Here is a 20,965-nt window from a genome sequence, read left to right as displayed (position 1 = left end):
GGAAGCTGAAGTCCACACGTCTTGAAGTTGCTGAGATTGAGAAACACTGATCAAGAAGTCTTCCCACAAGCACACTAGTGGTGTCTGGGGCCTCGTAGTGGCTTGATTTTTTGTATCCACAGCAGTGACCAAGCTTTTTCAGGCAACACAAGGGCTGCATTTGGCCTTTGAAGGAAATGCCAGTGGCCATTTTCCAAAATGTCAGTGCCTTGGATAAGAAAGGGACAGGACAAAAATGAAATGTGACTGAAGTATGATTTCAGGTAATATAATTAAAATTAAATCAAAATTCATTCATTGGTATTAATATGATTACTTCCCATTAAATTGTTCTGTTAATATTTAAATATTGTTACTAATTAATTTCCCTCTTCTGTCACATGCAACATACAATACTGTAGCAATTTTGAAGGGTCCACATCGAAGGTTTTCAGATATGTGCAAACTGGGATTAAAGCTTAACCAGACAAATCAGAAGCCAAGAACAAATCACAATTGCTGACTGGTTTTTATGAGGGAAACAAGCCAGAATGTCCAATCCACCTGTCACTGAAAACTAACCACAGAAGACGCTTTGCAGTTTCTTTAGCTAAGCCAACTAAGTAGGGTTGCATTCCTCCTCACCTACAATTCTTCAGTCTTCTGACATACTGTCATACTGGATTGACAGCTGAATCCAGCCTCTCTTAGAGCCTTCAGCTGGTTATTGATTTATCAAGGTGGATAACACAGTACCTTTTAATGAATGAGCATCAACATACATCAGCCTTCACAGTAGAAGACATGGATCTCTGGTTTAGCACTGGTGGCTGCAGAACATTACACAGTTGGTCAAACAGTACAGAATGAATGCGTAGACTCAAGAGAATATAGATGAAGGGAGCAATACTGACCATTTTTCTTACAGAAGCAGTTATAGGCAGGTTCTTTATAACACAATGCAGTAAATACATAATATGACAGCAGAAACAGTAAGCAGGTATGCAATCAAATTTGAACACCTCTGTGATTAGCACTCCTAGATAATGGTGAGGTAAAGTGTTATATATCCTTAGAGCTTTGGTGTACAATCAATCTTATGTCTCTCTTTGTGACCCTTATCTATCTATCTATCTATCTATCTATCTATCTATCTATCTATCTATCTATCTATCTATCCATTATTTCAATATATATGGCCACCCATCTCAAGTTCATGACTTTGGTCTTGTCCACCTGCAATTTTTAGGGAACTTGTGCTGAGCTAATTTCTCAAAAGGAATATAATGATGGGTAAATACCTTCCACAAAGATTTGCATGTGCTTGGAGGATTCCTTCCTATACAGCTGAGCACATAATTTTATAATGTGGGAGCAAGTATGCGCTAAATCAGTGTTTCTTAACCTTGGCGGCTTTAAGATGACGAATTCTGGGAGTTGAAGTCCACGCATCTTAAAGCCACGCCAAGGTTGAGAAGCATTGCTCTAAATAAATGAACTGGAGGTCTAATGAGGAATGAGGAGAGATACCATGAAACAGTGCTTCACTGCTATGGCTCATCAGTGTACTGTTTTACACTGAACTGTGCATTTATTAGTGGCTCAAAGCCTTTCTGGTGTTTCTTGTGCCGGAAGAGGATAAGCAGAAGGACCAGCACAATCAAAACTATGAGAGTTCCCCCAACAGTGGATCCTACCATCAGAGCCCAAGCCAGGGATTCTTCAGCAGACCCTGAAAAACAAGAGAAACATTGTGAGGTATAACAACATTGTAGTTATACACCACTCATCAAATTTTTTTTTTTAAAAAGGCATGATAAACATTAGGTCCTTCTGAACCCTTCCACAGCTCCTTAAAAACAGGAATACAGTAATACCTCGGTTCACGAATGCTTCTGTTCACAAACAATTCGGTTCACGAACAGCACTGTTCGCAAAATTTTGCTTCCGTTCGCAAACTCCGCATCGGGTGACAAACAGGATCCGCGGCCATTTTCCCTGCTGTGACATGTGGTCGTGGCTTCCTGTAGGGAGGGGGACTCTCCCTCCTCCACGCCAGAAGTCACCTCAAGCAAGGTTAGCATTCTCTCTCTTCATACTGTACTGTACTGTACTGTACTTTGTTTCATATTTTTGTGGTTTAAAAAAAAAAAACATATGGTTCAGAACGGGTTAACCGTATTTACATTGAACCTTATGAGAATATTTGATTCGGTTGGCAACCAGAATCAGTTGGCGACCACATTCATAGGGGTCAGAACGGATTAAACGTATTTACATTGAACCTTATGGGAAAATTTGATTCAGTTCACGACCAATTCGGTTCGCGACCAGAGTCGTGGAACGAATTAAGTTCGTGAACCGAGGTACCACTGTATATGTTTGTATTTAAAAACCAACTCTTCTCTCAGAGATCTCTCAGAGATGTATAGAAGTGAAGTGAAGAGGTAACCTAGATGCACTGAAATGGGGAGAAGTACAACCAATGATGGCAATTATTATGGATAGTGGAGAGTATAAAAAACCAGGGGTAGCAGGGTTCCAATTCTCACCTGGATTTAAAGCTCTCTCACGCTGATCTGGCTCAAAAGGTTGCTGTGAGAATAGCTACACCTTTAAAAGCTGCAGGCTAATCCCTTGGCATCAACTACAAGGATCCTGCAGCAACTACAGTACACAGTGCCTAGCTATTGTGTAATCAACACTGTAATTCAGAAAGAAATAATATTACCTGGCAGATCAATGTCATAGCTATAGCCAAGTTGCTCAGCAGTTATAAACATGTCCTTATTGGTAACAGGAGGGAAGAAGGGCACCATGTTAAACATCTGGTTGTGACCAATGGGTGCCAGCTCCTGGGGCCAGGCACTGTCAGATGGGTTAAACCGTTTCATCCACGCATCAAAAATAGCATCAGTAAAAGAATGAAGGACCTGTAATTCCAATTGACATTGATCTTAAATTCTTCATACGGGCATGCAAATGTAATGAAAGCAAACTACTACCCATAACTATCTTCTGCCTATCCACATTCACCATGTGCCATTGTCTACAGTACTCAAGTGCTACTCTATCCCGAAGAATGAAAGATGACGCATAACAAAAATGGTAGAGTTATTCATTCCTATTCTATGAAAGGTTCAGCTAGCCCATATTCTCTTCTAGGCATCTGCAAACTGGACTGTGCTTCAGGTTCTAAACCTCAAGGGTACTTTATTTATAGCCAGGGGCCACACGTTCCTTTGGGGAAAAACAGAACTACAGACCATAGAAATAAGATTTTCAGTCATTTTTTTCTCTTCTGAGAGAGAGGCACAGGAGGTCCATGAAAGAATCCTTCAATACTAAAATGCATTAAACCCATCAGAGGCTTCACTCATCCATTTCCTTTAGGTTCCTGCTGCAAATTGGTGGGAAATTGGGCTCCTGGTGTTTGGAAGGTCACCACTGAACTTAAGCCTCAGTGTTGGGGATGAGTTCAGGAACAGTCAGAATTGTTCGCCCCCGGCTATAGGCTCTGCTCTAATAGCAATTTTAGTGCAAGCTAACAGACTTCAGGGAACTTTTTCGTGAATTGAAGAAACCTTTGTGTGAGAGACCCATCCGCACATTTTTGACAAATGTAATACTGGATTCTTGGCTCACCAGTCACACAAAGGTCTTTAAAACACAGTCTTCCTATAACATGAATGTAAGCTTCCAGATGTTCTGAATTCAAGAGACAGTCCTAAATGCTTATGAAGAGAGATTACCACAGGACAAATTTCTGAAAGGCTCTCCATTTGAAGTGAATAGTACAGGTTTTCTTCTTCATTATTGTTAAGATTGTTTATTACATCTGGGCTCAGAGAACGCTTTGCTTCAGACATCAAACCACTGTTTCAAACCTACTGTGGAGGAATCTCCCTGTGAACAGTTGGCACTTACTGAAATTTACTAAGAGTGAATGTTCAAGTCCTTCCTATTTTGATTACTGTACTAATGGCTGCAGGGATCAAATTTTAATTTAACCAGCAGAGGGGGCTCACAGAAAATCAGAAGGAGTCTGGTAGCACTTTTTCCAACTAACAAATGTTATTTTAAAAAGTTTAAGTTTTTATGAGCTGCAGCTTCATGCTTTTTAATGAAATGTGTTGGTTGGAAAAGATCCCTTCCGATTTTTTGCCACCACAGACTAACACAGCTCTCCTCCCGCAATGTCTTTAGCCCTCAGAATGCAAAGGACCTTTGAAGTAAATCACACCAGCTTGCCCATACACTATCCTTGCAGAATATGATTTTCTTTCCAGCTGCTTTTAATAATAAGGCATGTAATGTCTTGTCTTCAGAACAGCATAATGAACTTCACATTTTAAAATAATAAAAATTACAATGAACCAGATTTTACTGTCTCTTCATAAGACATTCTGTCTATTGCAAGAAACTGGAATATTCATAATACTAATTATCTATATTCTATCTGGGAGCAGAATTTGGGTACACATTTGGAAATCAGTTGGAAATACCATCCCTTACACAATTCACTCTTGGCTCCTGACCTGTCAAATGTGGGGGGTTAGTGGTTTCCCAAATGTTTGAAACTTTGCTTTCAATCTCTGCCCCTGAACCAAAACCTGTGAGGTACATACACGAGATAAGTGATTAAAAAATATTACTACTGGGTCTTTTTCTTTAACTTTCTTATACCTTCTGTCTGCCATTACAAACTCATTGTAACTAATTTGGGGCAACTGATAACCTGATTTAATTATAAACCATTTCTGGATGCTTCAGGATTCAGCATAGAATAAATTAAATATATTAACTAATAATAATAGCAACAACAGCCACAAGAACAACATGGTGTAGAAAACTGAAAAGTAACTGAATAATTTATTTTATTTTGAGTGGTTTGCAAAAGAAATTAATTGGCTGATTTGCTTCCTATGAAATTTAAATAAAACCCTATACACATATATGGTTCTATTTAAATTAAATTTGCATATGCTAATGCATAATAGCATATGCAAACTTTATTCTGCTCTGTGTCCCTTTGATCTCTGCTCAAAGGAGTACATAGGGTACAGTAAAATAATGTCAAGATAGCGGCTGTTTTTTATTTGTGTTCCGTCTGCGACACTCATTTTAAAAAGTCTGAAAGTCTATTACACTGTTGCGGCTGACATCTTAACATTTTTTGACCATACCCTGCAGCTACTCCTGCCTGTGCTATTCCTAGCTAAAAGCATAGCAGTCAACAGGGGTCAGAAACACTAATCAGTAAAGGTATTATTTCCATTTTGTGCATAAATCAGGTGCTGGACCTGTGGGAAAAAGTTCGTATAGAGACATATTTAATTCTAAAAGTTTATGGAAATCAAAAGCAAAAGGACATACCACAAAAATAGGATCATTTGCTGCAGAATGGGGGAAAGCACCTGTTCCATTCAAAATGGAGTGAGCCAAGTTATGGAGACCTATGACTGGTGGCTCAAAGTTTCCATCTGATTTATCAAAGCCTTCCAATGCATTCCTGTGGCAAAGGCAAGTAAACCAGCGTATTACATCTAGCCACCTCTGCCTGAAGTAAACTGCTATTGCCAAGTAAAACCCCTTTTAAATTCAAAGGACTCACCTGAAACTGAAGCTAGAATTCCAAAAGAAAGGAGGGTTATCAAAGTCCTGAAGAGAGAGACACTTCTGAATGTCCTCCACGGTTGGCAGCTTATCACCAGCTTCGCTAAAAGGGCGCCTCTGCAGAGGCCCCTCATTGCTTCCATTACACAGCGTGACCAGACGATTATAATCATTCAAACTTAAGGTTTAAAATAAGACAGATAGGAAGAGTTAGATCTGATCATCTGACAAATTTTGTTTCCTGACTTATACCATGGAAAAGAATTAAACCTTTAATTAGTTACCTGAATAATTAATAGCACATTGATTTTTTAAAAGTTAACAGAATTTTAATAATCCATACTGTAAGATATTTGGTAATAATCACTCTATATCAGATTTGGCATGTGTTGGATTACAATTACCATCATCCTCAGTAAGCTTAGGTAACAGTTATAGTATGCTGTTGAAGCTGATGAAAGCTGAAGTACAACACAGAGCAAGGTCAGGGTTACAACTAAGCATTGTTTATAGGATAACAACAGCCACCCTAGGTAAAACTAGAAGATATTACTGTACAGAACAGGGTTTCTTTAAGTTTTTGCTCTTAGAGCCCCTTCTCACTTTTAAAAATTATGGAGGACCCCAAAAGAGGTTTTGTTTGTGTGGGCTATATTTATTAATATTTAGTGTATTAAAAAATTAAAACTGATGCTTTTGTAGAATATTTATTGAATCATGTAAAAATAAAAATATTAAACCCATTAGATACTAACATAAATATTTTTCATGAAAACTCCCTATATTTTTTAACAAATAAAAATGAGAAGAGTGACATTGCTTTAAATTTTTGCAAATATCTTCAATATCTGGCAAATAAATTTGATTTTACAGACCCCTAAGAGGGTCTTGGGGGTCCTTGGAGCATACTTTAAGAAACACTGCTATAGAATATCAGTTTCAACAAATGCTGAAGTAAAACAAAATATAATGCTACTTCTTAAAATGGCTATACTGCTGCAGGAAGAAATCAGATTATTGGCATTAACTGAATAGCTACACAAGGTGCTTGGGCCCTAACAATGTTTACTTTAATGCTGTTCACTTTTGGCATCAGTAGCATGGAGGTCCTGAGGAAAAGCAAGCCTCGGGGAATGAATGGCTTCCCCTCCCATAATTTAGTGTAAACATGCCAACTTCAAACCATTATTTCAATCCTGACTTGTTTCTGTAAAGTAGGATAAAGATTAGCCACAATTAAGGATAGGGCATAAGAGCAAACCAGAGATGATTGAAAATGGATGCATCGGTATCTTTGTATTAGAGGAAGAGGGGAGAAGTGGAGAAGACATGGCCGTGGGGTTTATTCACATAACATGGTATAATGCTTTTAAACTTTTGGGAGACTTGTACAACATTTGGAAAATATCTGGCAGGCAGTTCTTTTGCCCATTCACAAAATGGCTGTCATGGGAGACATAACCAGTTATAAAGCATGATGTACTAAAATAATTCCATCCTCCTTCCATCCCACCCCATTCCAGTTCACCTGAGCAGAACAACACCCTGAGCTCCTGCCATGCTTACTTTCTAAGAAACCCCATGAAGCTCATTTGTAGTCCAGAGGCGTCCTTGCAGGTACAGGTGATGTTGTGGCTCAAACATCAAGGAAGTCCCTGGCTGCCTCAGTGGTGGCACCAGCTAAAGTTTAAAGCTGTGCCTGAGCCAAGGATGTGTCAAGTGAGGCTTTTGTTATATAATTGCCTTTTCTCAATCAAAGAATTGGGGTTGTCTCAGATATTGCCTTCTTCAGTTTGTAACCCTCTTATGTTACTTCACCAAGAGTACCATAAGTACCATAAGACTATTTAGTAAATTGAAAATTATCATAGAAATTATTCGGTGTTTAAAAATATTGAGGGTTTTGTAAGAACCATATTTATTTGAATTCAACATCTGTATTGATTAGGCAGTTGAAAGACAGATGATTAACAGCAGTGGCAGGTGGGAAATTAGCATGGGCAGGTTGAACATCTAAAGTGGGTTTCACTGTTCTCAAAATGTTGTTACCTGTTGCAAACTATCTCCCATTCTGAGAATCTTGAATTACGACTTATTAGATTTGGCTCATCTGGCCTTGATGCTCCAAAAAGTTGATCCGTGCACACATCACATTCATTCTTGCCAGTAGCAAAATTCCAGAATGGCAGTGCAAAGGACTCATTGCCAATCAGTCGCTAAAGAATATGGGGGTGGAGAAGAGATGGAGAGAAGATACTAATATAGACCGATATCTTTAGACTGGTTTTTTGCAAGGATATCACTATCACTTTTTACATCACTAATGTATTTCCTTCATATCTTTGCAATGTTTCTTGACTTCATTTGCCAAAATTACATATTTCATTTATAAGCTCCATACCATTTCAATCTCCAACTGATGTATGCCTATTATTTAATGCAAGATTCATGCTATTTTATCCTGACTAGCTACCCAGCAGCCACGGAATAGTTAGCCAGAATAGCAGAAAGTGTTTTAAAAATAAGTTTATTTTCCCCATTTTCTTTTGCTGGTCTGCTCTCATTAATAGACCCCATCATCCAATCAACAACAACAACAAAATAAGCAGTACAGATACATTTCAGAAGGATAGTTTTGCTTGGAGTACTAGTTTTTGAAAGATGACTGTGACAACAAAATTAGATAGATTCTTCTTAGTGCTAATACATGGTTGTTCTTCCACATGTAAGCTATGAGAGGAATTCCAATAGTCTGTCTAGAATACCTGGAGACATTATGCATCCCCTGGGTATTTATCCTGCTGAATTTTTTTTCATAGCACTACACTTCTTTATCGCAAAATAATCAGCATTTAATCTGACATGGAGAAGCGGGGGGAGGGGGGGTTGCCTTTGCGGCCACACTAGGAAGACACCATTAGCTCAAAGCAAGAGGGACATGTACGCAGGACACCTTGAGGGTATTCAGGAAAGGGTCTACAGCTAAACCAGTTCAAACTGCCTTGTCCTTGTAAACTATAAAAACTGAGTTTGTATTTCCGTTGGCGTGGCACACCCTGGCATACCTGCTGCTTATGCTTTTTCTGGGATTCAGGGCTGCAAACCTTACACTGGAATATTGATGAATCAGATATGGACAGCCTCCAGAAGAGATTATAAAAATAGATCTATTTCCCAAACAAGACACACAAAAGCTTTTGTCTAGAGGATGAAAATTACCTTGAAAAAGAGAACATCCCATACTACTTTCTCTGGGCACCTCTTATATCATCAAAATCAGAGCTGAACACATCATAAAGCAGGTTGCTGTGAACATCATAAATCCATGATGTGCTTTTTATATAAGGGTCACTGGAAGGTCATGGAGATGATTTAGGATAAAGGATGGTAAGAGACGGGGCATAAGAATCCCAGCCTTGGGAAAATGTATACATGTTTTTACTAACTTCAGTCTATCTCAAAAATATATGCAGCAAGAATAAGGTTTGAAAGATGGACAATTTATGGCTTGGGAATGTGAGAAGAAGGCAGACTATTTCATATTTTATTGGTTCAAGTCTGTCTATCCAAACATGCAGTAAACAAATTAGAAAAGCTATAAAACACACACCTATTTTTAAAAAATAGCTATCTAGAAGGAAAACTTATACCTTTTGGTTTATCTCAGATAGACCTTGTAAATATTCATTCTTATAAGCCTTAGTGTAGAATAATATTAGTGATTTATAATTATGCTGTTTTGTGGTATAATCCATTCTTGTAATCTTTTGATAGTACTATAACTTGCAACAAAGTTGTCTTTTTAGTAAGACATTATTTGCTCTAAATAATGATTTAAATGTAAATTATTGACCATTTAAGATCTCAGGAAATACATACTGTATCCCATGGAAGTTTGACTGAGTCCTTCAAAAGTCCAGATGTGTTCCAAAACTAAATTGATGACTTAACCCAAACAGGATCACGTTAAAGTTATGGGGGGAGGGAGTTTGTTTGTTTTAATACAAAGCAATAACTTACAAGATGCAAGTTATTGATGTAGGTAGGGACTTCACTGACAGCTGAACCTATCACAGCACAACATACATTAAACCACACTCCTCTATAGTAGGCATCCTTTCTATTACCTGTTTTAAAATCAGTATTTTAAGTAGTATATTTACACTTAACTGAAATATATATCTATATCTATATCATCTATATCTATATCTATACATACACATACATACATAGTGTTACATCCCAGTAATGCTATCATGGAGATATATTTTGAAAACTACCAGTCCTTTTCACTAAATAATGCTGTTTGGAATTAAGCAGGCTGTCCTGCCCCTTCCCCAAATTCATCTGCTAAACTCAAGTGTAGTAAAGAACTCCATCTCATCATCAGTATCAATAGAAGTGAATATGTGTAGCTCAGGGTTGAACTGTGGAGTCCTTGGGGCTCTCTGAGCTTGGTTCTTTTCTTGCAAACATTTCATTACCTGGCTAGGTAATTTCATCAGTACATGGGAATGTGGTTGTTCTTTTCTTTTTGAAAAATAGCACAATCCATAACACTGTGCTGCTATGGGTAAACCCTGTGATAGTGATAGACTTGAAAAAAATAGACTGATCTAGCTACTCTTTCCTTGTTCCCATCTTTCCAAAGTTCTTGTTATTTTCAGCACTGCTTAACATTACAACTCTGAAAGGATATCACATGATTAGAGAAGAGATAAAAAATACAGTGGTACCTCGGGTTACGAATGCCTCTGCTTACGAACTTTTCGGGTTGCGACCAACTCTGGCCACAAAAATTTACCTCAGTTTGCGAACTCCGCCTCAGGGTATGAACCAGATCCACGGCCATTTTCCGCCATGCCACATGGTCCGCGGCCATTTTCCACCCGTGCCACGTGGTCCGCAGCCGTTTTTCCGCCCTGCCGCGCAGTCCGCGGCCGTTTTTCCGCTCGTGCCACGTGGTCCGCGGCCATTTTTCCGCCCTGCCGCACGGTCCGCAGCCGTTTTTCCGCCCTTGATGCGTGGTCCGCGGACGCCGGAACAGATTAATGGTAATTACATTGAACCTTATGGGAAAATTTGCTTCGGGTTGTGAACAAATCGGGTTGCAACCAGAGTCACCGAACGGATTAAATTCGTAACCCGAGGTACCACTGTATAAGATTTCTCAAGTGGGGGACACTCACATTATTTCTTGGGAGAAAAACACTTTGGTGAGAGGAGTTGTTAAGAGAAGTGGTAAAACATAAAATTATAGATTGTATAGAAAAACTATATAAGTATATATAGATGGGTGTCTATCCATCTATCTATCTGGATCGTTAGATCCAGCAGGAGAAGCATCCTTCAGGTTCCGTGTGCAAGAGTGGGCCATTTAGCAGGACCCAGGAGGACAGCCTTTTCTACCATGGTGCCCACCCTTTGAAACATTCTCCTGTCCACCCCCAAAATCAGACTTGCCCTGATCCTGCTGGCTTTTTGCAAGGCATTAAAAACTTAGCTGTGCTGTCAACCCTGGGACAAGCCTGTTTTTTGGTTATATTGACTATGAGGTGTTCAATTATTCTCAGCTGCTAGTTTATGCTGTGTTATACTATTTATGTTTTTAATCATTGGTTGTGTTTTTATTCTGTTGTAATTGTTAGCCACCCAGAGTGATGTATATGAGATGGGCATCCATATAAATTTATGGATGGATGGATGGATGGATGGATGGATGGATGGATGGAAGGAAGGAAGGAAGGAAGGAAGGAAGGAAGGAAGGAAGGAAGGAAGGAAGGAAGGGAGTCTCTTTCTGTCATATATCATGTTAGAGCATGTAGGCAACCTCTGAAATGAACTGCAGTACACTTAGAGTTTCCGGTCCTACTATGCAATTCCATCTGAGCTTTGTAAATTCTATTATATAACTGTACAGTTTTCTGGTCAGTTACCATAATAATGATGTTCTGTTTTGTTCTCACCAAGTTATCACTTTTCTGCCTCCACTTTGGTTGGTCTTGGCTCTGGGACAAGACGCAATGAGCCATATTTTTAATTTCCTGTAATGAGAATCCCTTCCTTCCTGGTGCACTGTGGAGGCTAGGAGATGCCCCAGTTGCCTCTTTCAGTTACGTGTAGAGGAGGAGGAGGACGATGACGACGACGACTAACCTGCAGATCTCTTTCTAAGAGCAGTAAATGATACCTGTGCCAGGTAACAAAAGCAGGGCCTTGATGGGAGAAGTTTATTGCTGTAAAGGGACGGCCTGGTCCTGAAAGCAGATGAGAGGAACAAGATTTACAGTTTAAAAGACACTCTGAAAGATAGGTTAGATCTGCAAAGGCAGAACAAATCTATAGCCTCTGGGTCCTCTCTACCATTCCCTCTTCTGCTCTTTCTCCCTCCAATTTTTGTGCCTATTTGGTTTTTCTTTGTCTTGTAAATCTGCATAACATACTGTAGGTGTACAACTTCTAATCCCCAAAGGTTGCCTGCCTGTACACCTTCCACAGTAGCTGCCAATTTTCACAAATTAAAATTAATCTTGGTGATTTAAGATTTGACAAAAATGCTGGGGACAAGAAAATTAGTGTGAAAAAAATAGATGGGGGGGTTAAGTGTGTTTTCTTTAAACCTACCTACTTTCTGACAGGGCCACATCTACTTTTTTATTTCTTCACTTGCACAAGGCCCTTAACATATTCATCTAATTGTGAAATGTGACAACTCTGTGCATGTGCAACTGGTCAGAGAGAAAAGGGCCGAGAGGAGTAAAGCACAGGGCTATAGTTTGACAATTTGTCCATACACTCTTTTGAACCAAATCTGGAATTATAGATTTCCTTACTCTGGAATCACTGCAAGTCTTCTGTCAGTTCTCTGCATAGTTCCAGTACCCCAGAGATAACCCCTCAATTACTTATATTGGCCAATGTAATGTAGCCAGATGCTCACATCTCAAAGACTTCAGTACAGCAAGAGTATTCTAAAGAAAAACAAAGCTTGCTTTGTAGAAACATCTGGTAAAGCTCACTGAATTCTGTTCACTAGTTATGGATTCCAGCCTGCCAGAGGTCAGATAGACTCCACGTTATTTCAGTCCAAGGCAGGGACCAAAGAAAGGAAGCTTGGAAGATCTGGTGGATGGACATTCCTAGTGAGATTCAGCTTAGGGGAATCACAGTTGTGCAAGAAAATGCACAGCAAAAAAAAAGAGACACAATCACATTTGTCAACTTTTTAAACCCGCCCCCTGCTTCTGTGCCTTTAGTTGCAGCTTGATTTGAAGAAATCAGCATGTGGGAAAATCTTCATTTTGTTCTCTATAGATCAAATTGCTGTTAAATTATAATTTCAAATCTATTGGGTTCTGCAAAAGCTATTTCTCTTGTTCCCAAAACAGGAGAAGGTGAGAACAGATTAACCATATAATGCAGCACAGATAGAAACCTTTGACCATTCAGATGCAACTGGACTCAAGTAACATGGCCAATAGTTGGGGGTGATGGGAGTTGTATTCCAACATCTAGAAGAGCTTTTCCTAGTCTGGTTCCTCAAGTTGTATTGGTATTACAACTTCCAAATTTCCTAGTAAGAACAATCTGAAGATCCCCATATTGGAGAAAGCTGATCTAAAGGGCCATTGGTTCCCTAACATTGTAATATGGAACCAAATAAATTGCATCCATATTACCTACAATACTCTTTTCACCTATTTAACCCCTCACCAAACTGGAAAGCACCAACCTAATAGAGTATCTCTGACTGAATAATAATGAAGCCACACATAGTAGTTATAAATGCTGCAATTTGCAACTTGTGGGTCATTTCTGCTGGGACCAAGCAGACTCAGCCAGTGCTGGGTTGCAATCATATAGTCAGGATGGATAGTAGCCTTGGCAAGGTTGAGGACATCTAAAAACTGCTCCCGCTCTTCATCTGTCAAAGAATGGATGTTCTTCCGGACAATGAGAGGCTTCTTTTCATCACAGTTGGACCCTGACCAGCCAAATTTGCAGTCTCCACAGTTATAGCCAGCAAAATGTCCTAGAGAAAAAGAGAGCATCATTTATACTACTGCTGGATATGAATAAGAACACTAAAAAAAGAACACATATGTCATAAAACACATGTAATTACAACATGTGACTACAAAGCTAGACGCTACCCTGTGGGAAGAAGTCAAGCTCACATTATAATATAGCTGATATTCTTCTTGACTTGACTGATAACACTTTCTAAGAACACAATACAGCTTGGGACATAGTCAGGCCTGGTTGTCCACAAGCTCAAAAGTATATCTGGGCTCTTTGGGAACTGAGTTCTTCTATCCCAGATGACTGAAAAAATGGTAAAACAGTAAAACTTTGGACTTTTTTTTTTTAAAAAAAGAAGAGGGAGAAAACTAGGTACTCCAGAAAAATTGTATTTGTTTAAAAAAGGCCAAAAACATTTCTACTGGGTTTTACACCAGCAAGCTTCTCTGTGCTAAGCAAAGATCTTAACCGCTGTGCTATTTCCTTAGTGCTGGTAAGGGAAAGTATATTGGAGTGCATGATGGAAAATAGGAGAAAACACTAAGCTGCTTGTTGAGTCTGCACATATCTGCATGTTGATGCTTTAATCTTGTAAATATAAATTTAACTTGTGTGGGTGTGTGTGTATATATAAACACATATACACATGTATGTATGTATATAGGATCTATTCACAGAAAGGAAAGTGATTGGCCATTACTTTCCAGGAGAGAAAGGTGGGAGGGCACAGAAGCAAGGGAATTGTCCAAGGGATGACGTGGAAGCCTACAGTCCAGACTGAGTATTTTGCAAGCTGTTGCCAATGTTTCAGTCCAGCCAGGATTTTCCTAAGCCCTGTTAGAGCCAAGCCAGCAGGAACACAGGACAGGAACATCTTAAATGTGGTGTATATTCCCATTATCCAGAAACATTGGGGCTGTAAGCCTCAGAATTCCCAGCACGGGGAATTCTGACCTTGTTCACATATAATTCTTATTAGTTTTTCTGGCATTAGCTATGTTAGCAAACTGATCCATAAAGACATAGTAAAGAGGAATAGAAGAGTTTGATAAAGTGCTGCAACATTGATGGCCTTTCCGTTGTTCTTTTGATTACCTCTATGAGAACCCTCTTCCATGAAATCTACTTTCAGAAAAAGAAATGGCCCTGGGAAGAAGAATCCCATTAGTGCTTCACAGCCTGCATGCCTGGGAACTTACTGCATTCAGAAACAATGTATTATGGAATTAGCTGTCTAACAGCAATAATGACTGGTAATTGCTTGTAATTGCATCCATGACCTCTATTCTAAACCAGCCGACTTACTACAATACATTCAAACAATAATCATTTACAAGAAGTATTAACAGAAGAAAACAAGAATAGGTCAGACTTTCTGATTTAATTACCCCTGATTTACAAAACGGAAGACTTAAGTGGTAGAAGGTCCACAATGTACAATAATGCAGTTCAAGACTTCCATATACACACTGCCTTTAGCATGGAATTAATGGCAACAACTAGGGTTGTAAGCATATAAAACACTGTTCATGTTTGCTCATGATTGCAGTTAAGGAAGTCTACACTAGATGTGTACAACCTGTGGGACATTAAACTCAAGACCCTTACTGCTGCAGTTCTGGTAATTCACAGCTCCAAGCTTCAAGCAAAAAACAGGTTTACAGTCTCCCCTTACTGGGACACTATATTTGACTGCTAGGCCACGAAAGGGGTGGGTGTGGTTTAAAACAAGGGTGGGCCATGTTCCTCTAAATATTGTTGGATTGCAGTTCCCATAATCCTTCAAGGTTGGCCATGATGAGTGATGGTGTTGGAGCCCAACAATATTTGGAGGGGGGCATATGATGCTCCCAAATGGAGAAAAGCATCTCCCTGTGTTGAAAGAAAGATACATGGCCAGGAAAATACCTGTGCCCCTCTTTTGCCCCTCCTTTTTGGTAAAGTTCTTGTGTGAGTTTGTGAGGACTCTGGGAAAGGAATGGAAAGGATAGCAGACATTAACAATTAAGAGACAGTGCATAATGAAATACGATACAGAGACAGAACAAATAAAAAATTACATGCTAAAATGAATGCAAAATTTTAAAGAAGCAATTACAGTGGACCAATGAGAAGAGTTATGAGAAAAAGTCAATAAAATTTACTCCAATTATAATTCAAAGGAAAATTGGTATAAAATGTTTTACAGATGGAACATAACTCTGTCAACGATTGCCAAAATAGATAAGACATATAATCACAAATGTTGGAAATGCCGCAACAAAGACTCTATCACATATGGTAGTTATGTAAAGAAGCTCAAAAGTACTAGAAAGAATTATATCAAAATATTCCAAAAAATCTTAAAAATGAAATTTGAACTGAAATCCAGATATTTTTTACTAGACATAATTCCAGAAAGCATAAATGAAAAATTCCATAATTTACTAAGATATATGTTGACAGCTGCAAGAACAAACTTGGCACAATGCTGGAAAAGCGAAACCTTGCTGACAGTATTAGAGTGGGAGACTAAAATTGGAAAATATGCTGCAGTGGCAAAATTGACAGTACATATCATAATATTTAGACATTTGGAATATGTTTTCAAGGGCTTAAACAGAAACCAGCAACAATCTTTAATGTTTAATATAAAGAGCAGATATCTAATTTGCAGTTAGTGTTTAGGGACACAAACAGAAGTGAAGGGGAGGATATGTTATTAGAAAAGCTTTTCACAATGCTTTTAATTCGTATTTAGTAAGTTATCATTTCGTTTTCTCTAATTCTTTTTCTTATTCTCTTCTGCATTTCATTTTTTTAACAATAAAATAGGAAATAGGAAAAAAATAGAGATTGGGCGAGTCAGTTGACAGCTTATCTCATAAATGACAACTTAGCCCAGATAGAAAGAAGCATCAGAGATGCCTCTCGAATGAGCTCACTATACAGTAAATGAGGCTGGGAAATTCCTCTTCCAGTTTCTAAGATCCTGTATTTAGTGCAGTTGAGCATTAAAGATATCTCCCTGTGTGGTTCTTGCTTCTTTGATCTGGCCCACGTGGCAGAAAGCAGCTGTATCTCTGTAATAAGGACAGCAGAAGTCCCAAAAAGGAGATGGGAGAAGAAGCCAGCAGCAACAGACCGCAACCCAGCTGACAGCCTCAACATGGAGACCAGACATCAGAGTTACCTACAGACAGAGACACAGCAGCACAAAGGCCAGGGGCATGGGCATCAGAAGCCAAGTGGAAGACTGGAGCTGGTGATGGATTGGCGGCAACAGAGAATGTTGGAGGCCAGACTGGGAGATCAGAGCTGGCAATCGATGGGTGACAGCAAGGGATGTTGAAGGCTGGACCAGAAAATCAAAGCCAGTGGCCTCAGTGAAGCGAGCAACCACAGAAGAAGCCAATAGTCCCAGGAGGCATGCTGAATTTAAGGAGGCCTGAGGCATTGGCATCTCAGCCTGTCAAGGCTGCACCAAAGCCTAGAGAAGCTGGCATAACAGAGCACTGGCAACCATTACCAGATAGCCCAAAAGCAAAGGAGCAGCAAGGATCCCCAAACCACCATATCCTCCAACTAGCAGCAGGCCAAGCCATGGCAATGAAGCAGGACACAGTCAAGGTCAACTACCAAGCACAGCTCTTGAGAGGGACAATCCAGCCTTCCTGGACACTGAAATGACTTTGTCTAGGCATGACCAAGGGGACATTGGGGTGGAGTAAGCTGAAAAGTATAGGATGGAGGAGGAAAAAAAAACAGAATAAAAATCTAGTATAGAAGATACAGGATAGAGGACATAGTAGAGAAATCACAGGACCAGTACAAAAATAATAAGAAAGTTGATAAAATGATAGGCTACAGAGAAATCATGAAGAACAAGGTAGAAGTAGCAAACAAGAGCAAGAATAAGGAAAGTTTACAGACAATAGAATATAGAAGCACTAGGAAACAGAAGTTAGAAAGCAAAATGTTAAAAGAACCTCATAAAATAGGAAACAGTAGCTTAGCCTTAGATAATAGGAGGTAAGATAGAATAGGTTTTCCAACAGGTTTTCTAATAGTGACAAAGAAGAACATAAGGTGGTCTTAGTTATCTGTGTGGGACAATAAGAGATAGAAACCTGCATTTGTACAGGAAGAACCAGCAGCGTCTGCAGGATTTGAGGTTTTCATCACAATGACAAAAGTAACATCACAACAGCACGACACAAGCTCTGCACCTTTTGTATGTGTGTGTGACATCATGATAGACATACAAAAGTGGCAGAGCTTGTGTTGCAATAACGTAACACTGTTTTCACCCCTTGGCCCTCCCTTCAGACACCTATGGGAAGAATCCTATTGAATATAATCCTTTGTGTAATAAAAACCCTAAACACAGGAATTGTCACACCATCCCCAAGCTGAACATGACTCTCAGTGGCTCATATCCTACTAAGAAAAAGATTAAAACATCTATGGTATGTTTAAAAATTTTGAATCAATTGTTAAATCAGAAAACCAATTGGCTTAGCAAAAATAAACACAATTAAATATAAATACAAATACAAAAGATGGCGCCATGAATAATACAGTACTGAGGTACTCTGAAATACATATTTTCTCACTCTGGCTTAAACACCTTGTGCTAGGAAAGACAAGCATTCCTTTTCTTTTCAAAGTGTACAATTAGCAGAGACATGTAGCTAAAGATAGTTACAGGTAGAGAAAAGAGCAGATAGAGAAAAACATATCAGCTGAAAAAAATGAAGTCTTCTCCAACCACTGACAATCTGCATATGAGTCGGGGCTCACACTAGCAACTTAGAATAGGGGCTTCAAGCATCAGTACAACTTCTCCCGTTCTACAAAAAATCTGGGCCTCCACTGAAACTCTCCATATTTTTTAATGAATCTCAGAAGGATGTTGCCTTTGATATAAAAGAATAGTCCACAATGAAAAGAATGACAAAAGAAAACAGTTCTAGCTATTTGGTGAGTAGAAGTGTTAAAGTTCTGAAGTAGCTGGTTGTAGTCTGCAACCTTTTGACCATACTGTGCATTAAAAGTGTATCACCAGAACCTTGGATGTGGCCCTCAGAGACTTCCAAAAGTTGTGACTGCATTGTAATTTTTAATGTGACAAAAGAGGGGAATTGTTAAATACCTAACTAGAAAGTAATCATATTAACATTAAATGTAATGAATTAAAATTAAATGTAAATGAAATCATTTTCAGTTTTTGTCGCCACCATTCCTTGGAGTGTGTCTCCTCACATGTCACTCAGAGGCAAAGTGCACCTCTTGCTCCCTCCACCCAAAATGCACACCTCTCCTATCCACAGAATTGCCTAAAAGAAAAAACTCTCAAATGCTGTCATCCAATGAACATGCCTACTCAGGCCTGATCACATTATTAAAATGGACAATGCAAGCCATTTTCATGTTGCATCCTTACTGGCATTTTCAGAACATGAACAAACAGGAAAAAAATAATACCCAAGCCAGTTGTTAATGCTTATCAGAGATATTCAGAATGCTCATTCGAAGTATAAAGCTTACCTATATGAGCTTCAAACCTGGGAAGTTTGAACAGCAGCATCAAGTAAAGAGGACACCAAGATCCTTTGTAGATCTTGTCATGGAGAACAGTGACCAGCCTAGCAATACTTCAGAGATACCAGAACTACAACCCTAAAATTCCCTGCTAGCATCAGGTCCACTTCAATCGTAAAACATCTGGAGAACTTCCCTTCCCTTTTTTTCTCACCTGTGCATTGGCAACTTCTGTTGAAGAACTTCAGGGGCCATCGTTCCCGATCATCCACATTACGGAGAGTGTAGGGCCCACTCCAGGGCCTGCTGTCTACTTGCACCTCCTGACAGGTGCCCCTGCCTTCCTGTGAGCCACACATATTGTTTGGATTCGACCCCAAAGCTGGGCAGCACTCCCTGGATTGCAACTTTTCCACAGTCATACACACTCGTGGGAATTGGGCCTTTGTCCCTGGAAGCCCAAAAAGGCTCAGATAGGCTAAGAACATCAGGCAAAGCAGCCTCCCATCTTGCAGCAGGAAGGCCATCAAGATCTAATTCCCAGAGCTTCCAAAACTCTGCTGCTCAGCCTGTGGTTCTAAATGCAGGATACAGTGAAAAGATTATCATTAGCCATCTCCAGCTGGATGAGCAAGCCCCATTCGAACTGACCCGAGAAGCAATTTTTCCTCCTCACTGCAACTAGGTTAACCTTCAGGGGTCTTTGCTTAATCCAAGATTACCAGGACTGAATGTGGTTAATAGGCAAACAGTTTAGCTCTTTGTTGTTTGCCAAGAGGCCGTAGCTGGAGATTTTATATTTGGGGGTCAGTAAACCCTAATTAGAAGGATTAGCTTTTTGAAAACCCTTATGATTAGCACATGACATTACAAGCAAAAAGAAACCCATGGAATGCTGGGGGAGAAGCCCTGGACGAGGGAGACAAAACGTCTTTGATTCCCATTGCTTTATCTTTTCTTCTGCTCAGTGCTTTATGAGACCACGACCTCAGACTTCATGCTGTGGGCTGAGGGGTGCAAGTTTCTTTGAGAGCTTTGTAAGAGATTGCAAAATTATGGACCTCCACAGCAACTATAGTTGAATATTGTAATTCACTCTGAAAACTTTAAAGGATCACGAGCTACCACATGGCAGAAGACAATACACATTACCATGTTGTAGCCTTCATAGTGAGCTGATATCTACATTCAGGTTATATTCAAATGACATTTTCTGCCACCTGTTTTCTAGCTATGATACCAAGACTCTTACAGTGTTTAAAAATGAATCTCCATTTTTATGATGTGTCTCATACAGTGATGTAAAGAGGAAAGGTTCATCATCAGTCATGTCCCAACAAAGAAAGTGATCTTCACTTAGAGGCTTGCAGATTGTACTTATCACTGGAAGACTAAGAGCATCCACATTCAGCAAATTTTAAATATTTGGGAGGAACATTTTCTGTTGTTTAGAGAGAGCAAATAAGAAATTTTACTGACCAGGCTCATCAGTTTATTAATACAATTCTGTGTTTGCCTAGCATCTAAGATGGTAACTGTATACCTACTACTATAAAATAAATACTTTTTAAAGCAAAGATGATCAACCACCTGTTAGATGGCTCACAGACTGGTAATTATAAAGATTCAAGCCTTCTAGAAGCAGAACCATCTATGAGTCATGGTCCAAGTTCCTAAGAGGTCTTCCAATTCATTAGTGCACCGGGAACCAGGACCAGCTTCTCTAAAACCTCATGCTTGTTTACATATTTGGGCCAAACTTATTTTCAGTGATTGCTCTCTTGCCTTCTTAATCTTTTGATCCAATTGCCTTGGGCAAATGATC

General features: G+C 39.3%; 1 protein-coding gene across 1 annotated transcript; it reads right to left on the bottom strand.

The window, feature by feature from the left end:
• Positions 1–523: 523 nt before the first annotated feature.
• On the bottom strand, positions 524–19,667 carry DCT (dopachrome tautomerase). Its single transcript, XM_088136622.1, has 8 exons — positions 19,355–19,667; positions 13,328–13,627; positions 11,752–11,852; positions 7,645–7,811; positions 5,594–5,773; positions 5,356–5,491; positions 2,711–2,912; positions 524–1,711 (listed from the first exon to the last, which is right to left on the bottom strand). Exons 1-8 carry the CDS (start codon positions 19,665–19,667, stop codon positions 1,530–1,532), a joined length of 1,581 nt encoding a protein of 526 aa, XP_087992748.1. The 3' UTR covers positions 524–1,529.
• Between the last annotated feature and the right edge of the window lie 1,298 nt (positions 19,668–20,965).

The sequence above is a fragment of the Python bivittatus genome, unplaced genomic scaffold, assembly GCF_059951505.1.
Source record: "Python bivittatus isolate LINGU-HERP-01145 unplaced genomic scaffold, Pbiv_v1 ctg000060_np1212, whole genome shotgun sequence".
Classification (NCBI taxonomy): Eukaryota; Metazoa; Chordata; class Lepidosauria; order Squamata; family Pythonidae; genus Python; species Python bivittatus.
The sequence above is the reverse complement of the archived record's forward strand: the minus strand, read 5'-3'. Positions and strand labels throughout refer to the sequence as shown.

Bases quoted from the DNA above. Each gene is read 5' to 3' on its own strand.
- DCT (XM_088136622.1), bottom strand. From the start codon at position 19,667: ATGGCCTTCCTGCTGCAAGATGGGAGGCTGCTTTGCCTGATGTTCTTA. The intron at 7,812-11,751 runs GTTAGTCGTCGT...CATATTCTTTAG, and splicing joins TCTTAGAAAGAGATCTGCAG to CGACTGATTGGCAATGAGTC. The intron at 1,712-2,710 runs GTAATATTATTT...CTTGTTTTTCAG, and splicing joins CTATGACATTGATCTGCCAG to GGTCTGCTGAAGAATCCCTG.